Here is a 16,393-nt window from a genome sequence, read left to right on the forward strand (position 1 = left end):
CTTTCTTTGGGCAGTAGAGGCCAGGGAAAGTGCCAAAGGGAGGTGCAATTTGCATCTTGCAAGAAGAAAGCAGCTCTCCGTATACCCGTTTCCTGAGGTCCAGGGCTGGAGGCCACAAGACACCCATCAGTGATGCCAATGCCGTGAGCTTCGGGAAGGTAGGCTGGATATCCAGGTGCTGGTCTCTGAGGGCCTCCTGGAGGGGAGAGTCTGGAGCTGGGTTTTAAAAGAAGAGGGGCCTGAAACGGCTCCGAGGAAAAGAGATCAAGTCCAGGTTGGGATCATGCCAATAGCAAAGGCAATTAAGTGAAGCCAGCAGGGCTGGAGGCAGAGGCTGGCAATAAAGAGGAGGTGAGGGAAAGCCAGTTAAGCTTGAGTAGAGCCAAAGGGAAAAAGAAAGAAAGGTACTAAAGAGGGAGCTGGGAGAGAGGGGGAACCAGCTGCAGACGGAGATGTTTGAATCCAGCACAACTGGGGTGTTCCTGGGCTGGCAGTAATGGACCATCAGAAAGGTACTCAGGAAGGAGAGTCCAGGCTCCAAGCACAGCGCCCCCCCCCCCCCCCCCCCCCCCCCCCCCCCCCGCCTCAAAGCGGGCATCTGATGCTCTTCCCAAAGGACCTCTGGCTGACCTCCCTTCTCCCTCAACCCCAGAGTCTGGGTTCTCCAGCCCCTACCAGTGGGATCTGGAGCAGCTGCTGGGGGCAGCAGCCCCCTAGGCAGGGGAGGGAAGTGGCCAGGGCCTGGCTTGGCCTGTAATGTCTCCCAGCTGTGAGCCACATCTGGGGCTTCTGGAAATCTGACCTGAACACTCCCACGGCCACACTCAGGCCTATACATTCTTCACCAGGTAAAGGCACGGATACGGGCACGGAGAAGGGGCGCCACACCACACACGCACACACACGCACGCGCGCACACACCACATATTAAAAGACTCCCTAGGGCTATTTCAGAAAGGCGGGGTGTCCTGGGTTGGGAAAGCAGGGAGGCTGGAAACGCCGTTTCCCTTCGATCCTCCTGGGAAGCCCGTGCCTCGGCTTCCAATGCTCTAATAACGTGAATGAACCCTGAAAGAGGAAGAAAGAGAGCGCGCGCGAGCGCGGAAAGGGGAGAGGCGGGGAGGGAGAGAAAATCCGCGCCGAGGGGAGAGGGGAAGAGAGGGGAGCGCACACCCGGTGGGGGCCGAGGCTCGAGGGGCGGCGCCGAGAGGAGCGGGGCGCGGGCCGGGAGCGCGGCGGCGGCGGCGGGCGGCAGCGCGGAGGGCGCGGGGCGGAGGCGCGGACCGAGCCGGGAGGGCGGGCCGAGAGGGAGGAGCCCCCGGTCGCCGCCGCCAGCCCGCCCCGGCGGCCCGCGCAGCCCTCACTCGCCGCCGCGCCTCGGAGTTTGAGCCCCGGCGCGGCCGGAGCGCAAGCACGCCCGGGGCGCGGGGTCGGAGCGCGCAGCGCGGCGCCGCCCCCCGGCCCTCGGCCCCCCAGCCCCGGCGCCCCCAGAGCGGCGCGCGGAGGGAGGAGGGCGGGCGGGCGCGGCGGGCCGGGCCGGCGGGCGGCGGACTATGAGGCGCCCACCATGGTGCGATGCGACCGCGGGCTGCAGATGCTGCTGACCACGGCGGGAGCCTTCGCCGCCTTCTCGCTCATGGCCATCGCCATCGGCACAGACTACTGGCTCTACTCCAGCGCGCACATCTGCAACGGCACCAACCTGACCATGGACGACGGGCCCCCGCCCCGCCGCGCCCGCGGCGACCTCACCCACTCCGGGCTGTGGCGGGTGTGCTGCATCGAAGGTACGGCCGGTCCCGGCACCCCCCACCCTAAGCGCGAGCGCGCGCGCGCACACACATAGACACACACACACACACACACACACGCACGCACACCCTGCTCTGGGCGCCGGCCGGGAAGGGGATGGGCGCGGCACTGGCTCCGCGCGAGACACAAAGGAGCAAGAGCGAGCGGGCGGGTCACGTCGCGGCCATCTGTGCACCACCTCCGGGTCCCTCCCGGCTGGGGACCCCCCCACACACCGGTCCCACAAACTCTCAATTGGCCCACGCACACCCCCTCACACAGACACAATGAAACACACCAAAACTCACGCGCGCGCGCGCAGCCCGAGACCAGAACGATCCCGAGGGGCCGCACCGGCGCCCCCGGGGGAGGTGGAGGCTGGCGAGGGGGCGGGAGGACGCTGTGGTTGGGGGGAGCTGACAAGAGAGGAGGGGAGGGAGGAGGGGGAGAGGTTGCTTGGCAACCGGTGTCTGTGCGATTGCTATGGGAACTGGCCATCCTGGGGCGGGGCTGGCCGGGGGCGGGGAGCGCTGGGGCCGCTCCGCGCTCGCTCCAGGCCTGGCCCAGGGGTGGGAGTCGGGGCTGGGCTGCCGTCGTGTCTGGGGGACTCAGGTGGTCCGGGTCTGACGCCTGCCGAGACCTTGCTCTGTCACCTACTCTTCCAGGGGGTCATCGTCCCACTCCTCCCTGCTCAGTGGCAAGGGGAGGGGAACGTCACTGAGTCTCCCCTCGACTAGGGCAGCGCCGTCATCCCAAGGCAGGGAATTTGCACTAGAACTGGGCTGCGCAGGGGCGACCCGCGGACCTGGAACTGCCTGGGAGGGGCGTGGCCGTCCGATCTGGGCAGGAGGGGTGCCCCCCAGATGCGAGACGGGGCCCAGTAGTAGGTGTCGTAAGGATGGAATGCCTTTGGGGCCGGAAATGGGTGCCCCAGAACTGCGGGCGCCTCTCCCTCCAGGGAAGGGGCCCGGACGCCTCGGATGGCGACGTGCGCCCGCCCGACTTCAGCGCCTCCCGCCCGCCCTGCTGCGGAACTTGAACTAACAGGTTGCTGTGTAGGGACCGTCTGGTCCCAAGCAGGTTGTGCACGGGTCCTCCGCTTGGTCTTGGCTTTGAGATTGGAAAAGGGATGGGGGAAGTTGGCAGAGAGTTCCTTTCAAAAAGCCTTGGACAGAGTTTCCTCTTTTTCTGTAACCTTTCCCCGCGTGTTAACTCTGCCCCTCAGTCGTTCGGGAAGTTCTCCCACACACCTAGCCTTCCTCACTGCACTCACAGCCCCTGCAGAAAGTTCAGCCTGATTGGATCTTCGTGGAGATTGGTAGGGAGCGCTTAACGAGATGACCCTTTACGAATTTGGAGTCATGTAAAAAGAGGCTTTGTAAAGCTGGGCGGGCTTAGTGTGGTGGAACTTGCCCCCCCGCCCCACCATGCCTATTCTCATCTGGAATCCTGCCTACCTCTGCCCCCCACATCCTCTCCTAAACGAGGCTGCTTTGCCCTTTGAATTTAGAGCTTTATCGCCAGAGCGAGGTGGAGTCTTCCAGGAGCAGGAATGTGCAGTCAATAGTTCGCGAAACACAGTCACACAAAGAATTGGTGGGCCCACGATCACACCGTCTTCTTTTCTTTTGAAAAACATCGTTTTTGGTGTGCAGTCGCTCAGATCCCGAACACCTACTCCTCTCATCTGGAGGATGTACCCACGTCACCTGCACCTGAGTTAGATACAGAAGCGGGGCTGCTGGGCCCCCGTGTTCTACCCCGCAGGCTCCACTGGGTACCGTGTACATGCCAGCAGATCCTGCCGCTGGCATCATGCAGACACATGCATGGACCACGGGCCTTCCGGTCTCCCAGTCGAAATTGGAACTAACTCCTCCACGCCGGCAAGCCTGGCCTCTGCAGTGTGGCTCGAATGCCTCCTTATTAATTTCTCATCCTAATTAGGATTGATGCTGCACTTAGCATCTTGCCAGCTGCCTCGAGCCGTTTGCACTCGATGTTCATCAAGAGAGCCCCGAGCTGATCTGGGCAGCTGGCTCCGCTGGCAGAGGGAGGGTGGGGAGTTGCCATCTGGGGGACTTCACCGAAAGAACCTGGCTTCCTCCGTCATCCCCCCCCAGAGCCTAGGGGCTCTGGGAGCCAAGCCAGGCCACCTCCAAGGGCTGTAACATCCTCGGACCAACCCAGGGCTGGGAGAACTGGTTCAAGATTGCTTGTTGCGCTAAAATCACCCTGACAGTCCGTCAGCCTGCGTGGAAACTGTCAGCTTATCTCATAAAAGTACATCGCAGTGTCCTACGGCCATCTGACATCCATGACGCCTCCACCTGCCAGCGAGGGTCCAAACTGAGACCCGGGGAAGCCATTAACCCCAGGCCACTCCCTGGGGGCAAGGTCCCCTCCATATTGGCTTTTGTGTGTACAGTGCCTTATTTCCACCTGCTCTCTAGCGAAGTCCCCCAAAGCATTCCAGGGGTGGGGAGGATGCAAAGATCAAACCTCTAGACTGAAACCAAAAAAATACTGCAGCGGGCAGCTAATAAAACACCAAATGTGACAGTGAAACTCTGAAGGGTATACTGGCATCTCACACACAACGGATTCAGTTTCCTGGTTGTTCCCCATAAATGATGCGGCGGGGCCGGGAGTGCCCACCCTGCTGTGTGCTTAGGCATCTACGCGACCTGGCAGGGCTGCATGCAGAAGACAGCTACTCCCAGCCTCACCAGGGCTGACATCACCTTTTTCTGCCCCCAAAGCCGGGGCTTCCTGCTGCCCCTCTGTTAGACAAGTGTCAAAATCCTCCAGCGGGCGTGTTACCACGTGGCATGCTCCCAACAGCCTCAAGAGGATGCCATCTTCACCCCCATCTGCAACTGATGGAACAGAGGCTCAGAGAGGGCAAGGCACCTGCCCAGAGGTGCCCAGGGAAGAGGGGGCAGGGCCAGAATTGAGCCTTTGTCACACAACAAAGCTCTTCCCACCCTGTCGTCCTCCCCTTTCCCAAACATCTTCTGCGTTGCCATTAAAAATAGAACCATGTACCTGACTACCCAGTGGAGCCCAGCTCTGAGGCTGGCTTGCGGCAGTGTGAAGGCATTTAGAAGTGAGAATGTACAACTGATACACAAATTGCATAACACACACTCTTTCTCTTCTCTCTGCATTTCTGTCTTTGTCTCTGTATCGCTGCCTCTCTCTCAGTCTCTCTCTTTTTCCCACCATGTTCTGGACTAGCCCATTCCCACCATAATCAGCCATCTGCTCCCCCCTCCCCGAGACCCCCACCTCCTTCTTTCTTCGTATTTTTGGTGACACTTGGCCCAAGGCTGGGGACATCGAAAAGGAATAATAAATCTTTGTGGACTCTCCCATCAAAGCTACTTCCAACCACCATTTGTTCCATCTCTAATGTATTTTGGAATTAGGCGAGGCATAGACGTGAAGCATTCTGGAGCATGTCCTCTGTGCTAGAGACAGGTGACCTGCCATCAACATAGGAGGGACGAGGAGACTCTGGGCCCCGAGAGCAGAGGCTTATATCAACGAAGCCCCCATGCTCACCGTGAGCTCTGGCGCATTCATTGAGGCTGCTGGTCACCAGGGTCCACGAGGGACCCTGTGCTGCCATCAGGAGAGGGCTGAGTCCAGAATAAATGATCCTGGCAAAGCTCAGCCTCAGCAGTGCCCTCCCCTCCCAAGCTCCGCCCCAATAGAAGGAGCTGCCCCCAGCACACTCGCAGCTCTATTCCAGCCTTAAGGTGGCAACCTTGATGCCAGGGGTGGGCCTGGACCTGCTTGTGTCAGCTCTGTCCTGGGCACTGGTGGGTGGTGGTGGTGGTGTGTGGGGGGGTGTTGAGAGATTCTGGACCCTGAGAGTGAGCAGGTCCTTTGCTCCAGTCAAGCTCACCTCCCTCACCTGGGCAGCACCTCGCACCAGTGTGCCCAGACTTATTCACACCACGGCACCCAGAGAACATATTAGCACTGCACCCTGAGTCAGGGGGCAGGACAGCCATCAGTGACGAGCCCAGGGGCACCAGCCACCCCAGACCCTGCTCACTTCCCCAGCGGTGGGGGTGGGGAGCACACCTGGAACCCCTTCATAGGAGGTCAGCTGGGAAGCTCTGCCTTAAAGCACACTTCCGACATAGGACCATTTAGGGCGTTTTGGATCCAAGTAACGCCCTTTTCCCACCTGCTCCATGCCAGGCGCTGGACTGGGCGCTTTTCCTGTCTGTTTGCTTTCATTTTCTCTTGCAATAACTCACAGGCAGCCTGTCCAGTTAGGCCCAGGTAGGCACGAGCAGAGAGCTCCTCCCCGCAGCGCCAGCCCGCCCGCTGGCTACTTCGCCTGCAGGCCCTCCTTTGGCGTCTTGGGTGGTGGGTCGTTATAGTCATCACTTATTGAAGGCTTTTGCGCAGGACTTATCATCCGTTCGTGTCCTTGCCAGCAACTCTCCAAGGTAAATATTAATTATCTGCCTTTTATAAATGGAGAGACATGAGGCTTAAGACGGCCCTGGCTCCCGAGGATCAGAGATGCCCTTTGCTGTCTGGATCACAGCTGGGTGGAGCCCAGCTTTCCACCAGCCAGGGGAGGTCCTTTGTTTGATGTCTCAGCTCGGGCTGCCGAACCCAGATGTGACGGACTCCATGGCTGAAGCCACAGACGTGATCTCTTACAGTTCCGGAGGCTGGCCGTCCAAGATCAAGGTGCTGGCCACCTCAGTTCCTGGTGAGAACTGCTTCCTGCCTTGCAAACAGCCACCTTATCCCTGTGTCTTTGTGTGACAGAGAGCCAGCTCTCTGCTCTCACCTTATAAGGGCGCTAATCCCTTCTCGAGGACCTCATCCTCATACCCTCATCTAAATGTAGTCACCTCCCAAAGCCCCGTCTCCAAATACCACTGGGGGTTAGAGCTTCAATGTATGAATCTGGGGGAAGGGGGGGGGGGACACAAACATATGCTGCAACAAGGATGTTCTTGCTCCTGTCGCTGCTGTGTAACTGGAACTCGCTCTCTAATCATCCCTGGTGGTCCCTTCTCACGTCTGCCTTTCCTTCATGCCCTGCTGTTTCTTCCGCCTCCACTGGTCTTCGTTCTCTCTTCTGACAAGAGAAAAGCCAGCTGGAGTCAGCTGACTTAGTGAAGAGAAGCTTGGGATCTTGGTGGACCCCAGCCCAACTTAATGGCCTCCATGCAAAGCCGGCTTTGGAGGAAGCTCGCGTCAGGGGCTTCAGAAGGGCTCCGTAGGAAACCCGCAGCTCTTTAAAATAAATCTCCTGTGTCCGTCTCCTCAGACAGCCAACACTCTGGGGATTTCTAGGACAGAGGCACAAAGTAGGAAAGGGCTTCAGGTGACCAGATTCAGGGTGTCAGAGAGCCTGATGGGCCTCTGTCTCCCCGTCTCAGTGTGGGGCCTGGCTGGTCTGGAACATGCCTCCTACCTTTGACTTGCTGCCCCACAAGCCCCCACCCACAGACTCCAGGTAGAACCAGGTTCAGCACGACCTTGACATGGGCTCGCAGGAAGCCAGGTTGTCCAGCTGGAAGAACCTTTGTGATTGCTTAGGTCAGTGGCTCTCAACCTTTTTTTTTTTGCCGAGACACACATATAGAGGATAAGTCAGCTGCCTACTGGGTACACTGCTCTTCCTCCATTCATGTATTCATCCATCCCTCCCACCCTCCCTCCATTCATTCAGTCATTTATTCATTCATTCATCCCTCATTCATTCATTCATTCAATGTATGCTCATTGAGCACCTGCTCTGTGTCGCTCTGAGTCACAGGTGAATAGGACAGGCGTGGTCCCTGCTCTCTTGGATCTGACATTCTAATGGGGTAGCCCACACTTCCAGGTAGTGAGGCACATTGGGATGAAGACAGGGCAGGGGGCTGTGCTAGGAGAGGCTGGGGAGGGTGGCCATGGGTCAAGGGGACAGGAAGGAGCTGTAAGAGGACTAGAGGGATAGCGTCCAGGAAGAGGAGGAGGCCAGCCAAGGCCCCGAGGCAGGAAAGCACCTGTTGAGGATGGAGGCACGTGAGCCAAGAGGAGGTCAGAGGGGAAGGTGGGGCTCCATCATCACGTGGGGGTCGGAAAGTCAGGCTCAGGCAGCAGATGCCACCAGGAGACCTGTCTGGACATTGTTGCAGCTGCCCAGACAGGAAGCCTGGGGCCACGTGGCAGCAGTGGAGATGGGGAGATGTGAGGAGGCGAGATGAGGGGTCAAGAATAAGAGCCTGGACCGGAGTCAGGGGGTGGGCTCCGGCAGCTGGTGAGAGAGAGAAGTGCCCTGTTGAAAAGGGGAAGATGCAGGAAGGAGCAGGCTTGGGAAAGGAAATCAAGTGTGGTTTCCTTAGGGTTCCCAGATTTTGACTAGCCAATGCCCCCCCAGCCAAGAGCAGTGCCAGAAAGTACCCCAGAGCGTAACTTAGGAGAACCACAGTAACTCACACTAGTCCAAGGGTTGTGGGTCCCCTGGATGGGGTTGGGGAGCAAAATTGCCCCCCCCCCCGCCCCATGGAGAACGACAACCCTCAGCGAAGCATCATTTAGGCAGAGAGCGAGGGCAGATCTGACTCCTGGTTAACCAATCCACTCCTTTCTCTTTCTTTGGAGAAAACGCACAGAATGCCGGGGGGAGGGGCGTGGGGGGAGCATCTCTAGTAAAGGGCTGACCTGGCATCTCTCTAGGTGACTAGAGGCAGAATGGATGGTACCCGGCTCCATCCCTTTCTTAAGAGTAATAGGTCGTAGGTGACCCAGCTCACCCTGGCCTAAGACACCCCAGCGTGTGTCCACCCTGGGGACGGAAAGTGCCGATTCAGCCTGATCCTTATACTCTGCGAGCAAAGGAAACCTGGGGCTGCAGAAGCAAAGGGACTTGCTCAAGGTCACACCGCTCATTAGTGACAGGGCTGGGAGCCGAAGCAGGTGTGGGGGGCTGCCCGGTTAGGGCTCTGTCCGCCCAGCCACCCCTTGGGATGGCACCTGGGCAAATGCTGGATAACAAGCAGCCACCGTAGCACGAGGTAAGCAGCAAGCAATGCAGAAAGAAAAGGGAGCTCCCTCCCTCTGGCGGAACCTGCGAACACACGCAGAGAAACAGCCCCCTGACCTCCACCAGGGACGCTGCCCTGTGCATGTGTGTGCACAGGCTCCTGGGAAGAGCTTCCGAGAGGCCAACAGACTGGGTCTCACCCCCCCAAGCATGAGCCATGCAGGGCCTGCCAGGGTCCACCCCCTGCCCCAGGCCCCTGCCATTCTTGCTTTTCACCCCCAGGGCACACTGGGGGGTGCCACGTGACTGAACTATAAGTCAGGACATGGCACAGACCAAGGACTGTTTTTTTTTTCTTCTAATGTATCAATTTCTTTGAGAAACTTTTCAGAGCTGTGAAAGGTACATCCCATGGTTTCACTCTGTTTGCTTAGTTCTTCTTCCAACAGAAAAAGAAAGGAAGGAAGGAAAGAGCAAGATAAATAACCAAATAGATGAGGATCCAGGACAACCGTTTTGTTAAAAAAAATTGGGAAAAATAAGGTGATGGTTGACTGTGGTCAGTGCCTAAAATACGTGCTGTAAAGGCTGGCTGAGTTGCTGGAAAGTGGGCTGAACATTTGTCTCTGGGCTTTGTCCTGGGGGCTGGGGCAGAGGAGAACTGACCAGGCATTAAGGTCATGGAACTCATAAAAGAAAAGGCCATGATTGCTCAGGAGAAATGGATTCCGTGTCTTCTTGTAGAAGGAACAGTCTGTCACATTAAAATGGATTCTGTTGAAAAGGCAGCATGAGGTGGAGGAAAGAGGCCAGGTGTGGGGGAGGGAAGGCTTGAGTTCGTGCAAATCTGAGTTTTGCCAGGTAGCTGTGTAGCTCTGGGAAGGTTACTTAGCCTCTCTGAGTTGTTTGCCTGTCTGGAAAATGGAATGACGAGGCAGCGAACCTGAAAGTACCCAGCGCACACCTGAGAGCAGGCGTTCCCCAAAGGCAGTGCTTGTTCAGAGGACCCTGGGTGGAATCAGGACTTCCAGGGCCTCCGGAGTCCCCAAGGCTCCTGGGTGGGGGCCTGGGGCCAAGGGAAGAATGTAGCTGCCAACCCGCCACACAAGGGGACAGGTGGCCATCCAAACACGGGTTAGACATCCCTGTCCCTTTGCATTTTTTTTTTTTTATGGCCGCACCCATGACATACAGAAATTCTCTGGCCAGTGATTGTATCTGAGCTGTAGCAGCAGCAACACTGGATCCTTTAACCCACTGCATCAGGCCAGGGATTGAACCCATGCCTCTGCAGCGACCTGAGCTGCTGCCGTTGGATTCTTAACCCACTGGGCCACAGCAGGAACTCCATGTCCCTTTGCGTTTTGAGGGCTCCCTGACATCTCTGCAGCATCGGGACAAGGCTGGGGTCCAGACCACCTTCCAGTGATGCTCCAGGATCTTTGCAAAGCCGACAGTGCCTCCCCTCGAAGACCCTAGGCTCCCTGCTGGCCCGAGGATGCAGAGTGTGACTTCAACACTTAGCCATGCCTGGCCTGGCATCAGGCTTCCTCCTCCTCCTCCTCCTCCCCTGCTCCCACTTCCCTGGAGCCAGGATGGAGGCAGGGGAGCCGTCCTGGTGGGATGCTGGAGCCAGAGATGTGCTTGGGTCGGGAGATTCCTCTGATTGTTTTCGCTCCCCTCAAACATCAGGACTTCTCCATCACCCTAGCTTCTACCCACCCCCAAACGTCTCTCTATCCTTCAAGCCAATGTCCTCCATAAAGTCAACTCCAGGGCCTTCCTTGGACTCATTTCTGTCCTCCGGCCTCAAAGGGCCTCACTGCCCATGGGCTTGAAAGGGCTTTGGATTTTAACTGGAGCATCTTTCACCCCCTCCCCCACCTGCCCCTCCCCTCCCCCACGTCCAGGTTTGCAGACCTACTGTCACAGCGTGGAACCCCTTCTGTGCTTACTACTGTGCCAAGCCTGCAGAGACAAAGGTGCCCAACAAGTGCCGTTTATGCGTCCTCCCCACCTGCCACAACCCCTTGCCCCGCCATCGCCCATCTCCCAAGGAATGTGGAGAGGGCCCAAGGACGTTTCTGGACTCAAATCCAGCTCCAGAGCCTGGAAGAAAAACAAAGAGTTAAAAATCGTTAGCCTCCCTAGCTCACCTCCCTCAGCCTGTCCGTCACCTCCGGGCCCCCAGGAGACAGACAGGAGCCACATGCCTGCCCCAGCTCACTTTCTCCAACCTTTATCAGTCTGCGTGGAAGTGGCAGCATCCAGATGGCCACCACTGAAGTCACGTGGACCTGGGTTTGAGTCCAGACTCTGCCATTAATCAGCTGTGTGTCTCCGGATAAATTACCTAACCTCTCTGAACTCCAGTTCGTCTTTGTAAAATAGAGGCATCATCAAATCAACCCCTGGGATTGTTGTAAAGGTTTGAGGAGAAAACACATGCAAAAAAACAACCCTCGTGGTGCCTGGCATCTTTTAGATATTCAAGGCATGATTACCTCGCCCCATTTACATACTTCCTGAAACTTGGACGTTTTCCCAGAAAAAATAAGTCACCCAACCTTTGCAGCCGCACGGAGTGAGGCCCCAGGTCCGCTTTCTGGCCTCCGGGGTCGGGGAATGGAAGAAGCTGAGCGTCCCCGGGGATGTTCAGGCCGGCGTAAAACATGAGGCTGTTTCATCACCTCTCAGCGGCAGAACCGCGCTGAATGGCTTCTGTGAACCGTAAAATCTGAACCCGAGGGCTCTCAGTTAAGAGTTGACATAGGGTCTCCCACCGAGGCAGCGCCCAGGGTGGCGATGGCGGCCCCCCAGGCCTTGTGTCCCCTCATTGTGTGTCCTGGCAGGCACCGAGGCGACAACTGTGAACTCCGGTGTCGTGGGATGAGGGCTCTGATGAAGGGGGACAGGGTACCGGAGAGCGCAAACATCAGGGCGGGAATCAGGAGACCCATGGCCTGGTCCGAATTCTGGCACTAGCCATCTGGACAGTCTTCTGCGGGCCCCTTACCCTCCCGGAGCCCCGCACTGCTTGGCCGTCACGTTGGCAAAGGATACCTGTCTTTGCCCACCCTTCCGTCATCCTTCCCTCCTCCACTCTCCTTCCATTCTTCCCTCCACCCTCCCTCCTCTCTGCCTCCCTCTCCCTCTTCCCTCCATCCTTCCGCCCCTCCTTCCCTCTATCCCTCCCTCTATCCCTTCCTCCCTCTTTTCTTCCTCCCCTTCCCCACATCCTGCCAGGATGGCGTGACCATCCAGTGAGAGGGTACCCCGGAAAGCGCTGTGAAAAGCACCCAGGCTGCGCTCCCACAGAGGCACCGCAGAGGGGACAGGACTTCAGGCTCCTTGTCTTGGAAACACCTGGCCTCTTTTCACCCTGACACCTGGGCAAGGCCCCCATGCTGATGGTAGCCCTCCTGGTCGGATGCGCTGCTGCTGGTTGGGGTGGTTCTCCCCTTGAGAGAATCAGCCCGTTCCTGCTCCCACCCACTCCATCATTCATTCTCAGCAAACACTGACAGCCAGCTTTGTGCCCAGCACGGGGGCTGGCCACCAGGGGAGCAAGATAAAATGCCCTTCTTGGAGTTCCCATCGTGGCGCAGTGGTTAACGAATCCGACTAAGAACCATGAGGTGGCGGGTTCGGTCCCTGCCCTTGCTCAGTGGGTTAACGATCCGGCGTTGCCGTGAGCTGTGGTGTAGGTTGCAGACGCGGCTCGGATCCCGCGTTGCTGTGGCTCTGGCGTAGGCCGGTGGCTACAGCTCCGATTCAACCCCTAGCCTGGGAACCTCCATATGCCGCGGGAGCGGCCCAAGAAATAGCAACAACAACAACAACAACAAAAAAAGACAAAAAGACAAAAAAAAATGCCCTTCTTGCCACATCCCCTGGGAATTCCTTACAGCCTTCCCCAGACCTGCCGGCCCTACCTCCAGCGCGCCCCAGAGGCTTCTGCTCCACCTCATCCACCTGGCTCCCAGCCTCTTTCATCTCACACCTGGATGCCCCAGGTTGTGTCCTGGCCAGTCTTGCTGCCATCCTGCCTGCCCGCCCCCATGCTAGCGCTTCGTCACATGCAGCCGGAATGATCTTGTAAAAATATAAATCAGATCACGTCATTCCCCAGCTTGATAGTCATCAATGGGACCACATCCCACTTGGGATAAAGCCAGGCTTGTTCCCTGATCCACGAAGCCCCGCAGATCTGTCTGGCATCTCCCACCAGGGGCTTCACTGTCCAGAAGAGAGTCAGGGAAGGTGATCTGTGAACCAAGGCTGTGTGGTGGTTTAGAGGATGGAGTTCCCTTTGTGGCGCAGTGGTTAACGAATCTGACCAGGAACCATGAGGTTGCGGGTTCGGTCCCTGCCCTTGCTCAGTGGGTTAACAATCCGGCATTGCCGTGAGCTGTGGTGTAGGTTGCAGACACGGCTCGGGTCCCGAGTTGCTGTGGCTCTGGCGTAGGCCGGTGGCTACAGCTCCGATTCGACCCCTAGCCTGGGAACCTCCATATGCTGTGGGAGCGGCCCAAGAAATAGCAAAAAGACAAAAAAAAAAAAGAGAAGGATTTGGTCAAAGAGACCTGCATTTGGATCCTGCTCTGTGACCTTGGGCAAGTTCCTCTGCTTCACGGAGCCTCCACTTTCTCATCTGAAAAATGGAGCTATGATGGTGGGACACACCGCCCCCCCCCCCAAGCGGTGGAGCCATTACCCAAGGCAGAACCAGGGAGGAGTGCCCTGGGGGTGGGGGTCAGGAGAGCTGGGCTCCAGAAGGGCTGAGTGCACAGGGCTGGGGAGCAGCCCTCTCTGCCGGGCCGGGCTGGCCTGGAGACACAGCTGTGGAAGTCACCTGCCGGATGGCTGGAAACACCTCCTCGTGATGAGCTGTCAGGCTGCGGCTGTTGAACCCCATTGCCTTCGGTTCCCTGATGGAACAAATGGCCCCATGGCATTTGTATTTTCTGAACAGAAAGTCTAGATAAAAGAGCAGAGGATAGATTTTTCTCATGTTGTTGTATGTTGAGAGGCAACATAGGAGGTGTCACTGAGATGCTGAAATGTTGACATTCTTAGTTTGGAGAGGGAAATGGCAAGAGTAAGAGGAGAAGAAATCTGGAAAATTGTAAATCAAGGCTGCTCTAGGGGAGTTCCCGTGGTGGCTCAGTGGGTTAAGAACCTGACTAGTATCCAGGAGGACGCGGGTTTGATCCCTGGCCTCACTCAGAGGGTTAAAGATCCAGCGTTGCCATGAGCCGTGGTGTAGGTTGCAGACACGGCTTGTATCCTGTGGTGCTGTGGCTGTGGTGTAGGGCGGCAGCTGTAGCTCTGATTCGACACCTAGCCTGGGAACTTCCATATGCCAGGAGTGTGGCCCTGGAAAAAGAAAAAAAAGACTGCCCTAGAAAAATCCAGACACCAGTAATAGGTCATGTGCAAAGGATATAAAGTGATTGCTGTCATCAGAGCTATCTATATTCATGCACCTTTCATGTCATTTGATGTTCTGCTGTCACCGTCTTGAAAATCTTAATCATGATTGAACAAGAGGGCCTGAATTTTCATTTCACACTACAGCCCCCAAATTGCATAGCCAGGCCTGGGTGTCTTATCCTGAGAAAAGACCTTAATTGCAAGAAAGGTGGGGCAGGGGGAGCTGGTCCCCAAGGGAGACGATATTGGAGGGTCCTCAGGTTGCACAGAAATTGGCAGCTGGGGTGGGGAGCAGAGGGGATTCTGGAACCCCCTCCTTCTTGTTTTTTCTGAGGGCCACCACCAGCCGTACAGAGGGTCAGGGGGTGCCTTGGAGACTGAAGATCAGTGTTACTTCAAACTCTGTCATGTTAGCATGTACGGGACCCCTCCTGAGTGCCTGGCTTGGTGCTGGGCACTGTGGATCCAGGAAGGCCTGGGGGAACTTACAGTCTGGGTCTGCGCAACCCACAGGAGCACAGATGGGCAGCATAACACAGCACAGGGCGTGGACAGAGCATCAGAACTGCACAGATCCGGATGCCAGGGCCTCCTCCTGGGGGTTCTCTTCAGACCTGTCTTAGGATGCTCAGCAGGATCGGATGGAAAATACACACGGGGCTCCTCAGACATCTGCCTCCACGGAGTTGAAATACACAGCAACTCTGACCAGTGGAGTCTTGGAAAGGCGGAGGGCAGAGCGGTGGAAGGCCCAGATCCGGGGGTGCATCGTGGTTTGAGTTCCGGCTCTGCCTCCTAGTAGTTGTGAGACCTTGGAGCAGCTATGTCACTTTCTTTGAGCCTCAGTTGCTTTCTCTGCAAAATGGGTATGTTAGCAACACCTATTGTGCAGATTTGCTGGCCAGAGCGGAGATGAGAAGTCAGTGCTTAGCCTGGGGCTGGAACACAGTGCCCGGTGCCCCGCAGTTATTCTCACTTGCTCACTCACAGCTGTCCGCGCGTGGGGCTGCAGGACGGGGCGACGGGAGGAGGGGTCTCGGCGGCCGGGAGCGCTAGGGCTCACCCCCAGCCCCCAGACCACACCGCAAGCTGGGAGAAGAGCGTGGTTCCCCAAAGACTCCCCGAGGACATCTCAGGACACCCAGGCTCCCTTCCAGGGACTGGACAGTCCAGCCAAGGCCGTGTCACCAGCTCATCTTGGCTGCGCTGCGGGGGCGGCCGCCGCGCGCTTGCTTCCGGCCTTCGCTCTGAAAAGCGCCGATAACAAGCGCACATTGACGGCCGGGTTCCCCAGGGCGAGCATGCCTTCCCCGGCTCGCATCTGAGCCCTCGCCCGAGACATTTTCTCGCTTGAGCAGTTTGGCATGTCATACAAAGGGGCTCTGATTTTTCCTGATGTCCGACTCCTCTTGCATGAAAAATAGCTTTTGTTATCTTTCTGCCCACGGATTCCTGTGTGTGAGTCAAGGCCAGATGCCTGGTGGGCGGAGAGTCCCCAAGCACTTAACCATTTGGAGGGGTCTTCCTTCTTCCACTTTGGCCTTCATCCGTGGCCGTGGCCCGGAGGGGCCGTCTCTGTTCCCCACCTTCGCGCTGGTCAGCTCGGCTTCCTCCTCGGCTGTTTTTGATGGGTCCGCAAGAGTCCTTGTTTGGGAGTTCCTGTTGTGGCGTATCAATAATGAACCTGACTAGTGTCTGTGAGGACACGAGTTCGATCCCTGGCATCACTCAGTAGGTTAAGGATCCCATGTTGCTGTGAGTTCTGGTGTAGGTCGCAGGTGCAGCTTAGGATTCCCCACTGCTGTGGCTGTGGCGGCAGCTCCAGCTCTAGCCTGGGAACATGCATATGCCGCAGGTGCAGCCTTAAAAAGACGACCAAAAAAAAAAAAAGTCCTGCTTGTGTGCTTCCAACCACACTGTCCCTACCGTCCCCTGTCCACCTGGCCAACCAGTGGTTGCCCTTCTACCGGCGTCCTCTGAAAACAGCTCATTTGTTCCTGTCGGTTCCCCAGGGCACCCGCCCCCTTCCATTTCTTTCTTTCCTTCCGATTGTTTCTGATTCTCTCTCTCCCCTTTCCTTCCTAATCTGCCATATTGAAATCATCACACAAGCCCTCCCCTCCGTCCTGTTCGAGGCAGTCTTTTGAACGTTCT

At 57.4% G+C, this 16,393-nt stretch overlaps 1 protein-coding gene across 1 annotated transcript in view; it reads left to right on the top strand.

Annotated features, from left to right (window-relative positions):
• The first annotated feature begins 1,529 nt into the window (after positions 1–1,529).
• The window catches only part of CACNG4 (calcium voltage-gated channel auxiliary subunit gamma 4), a 61,665-nt gene continuing 46,801 nt past the window's right edge, over positions 1,530–16,393 (top strand). Inside the window, exon 1 of the mRNA XM_047758500.1 lies at positions 1,530–1,787. Coding sequence (XP_047614456.1) covers positions 1,568–1,787 — 220 coding nt within the window. The 5' untranslated portion in view covers positions 1,530–1,567. The remainder of the gene's footprint in view (positions 1,788–16,393) is intronic.

This window comes from Phacochoerus africanus, chromosome 14, assembly GCF_016906955.1.
Source record: "Phacochoerus africanus isolate WHEZ1 chromosome 14, ROS_Pafr_v1, whole genome shotgun sequence".
Taxonomy (NCBI): Eukaryota; Metazoa; Chordata; class Mammalia; order Artiodactyla; family Suidae; genus Phacochoerus; species Phacochoerus africanus.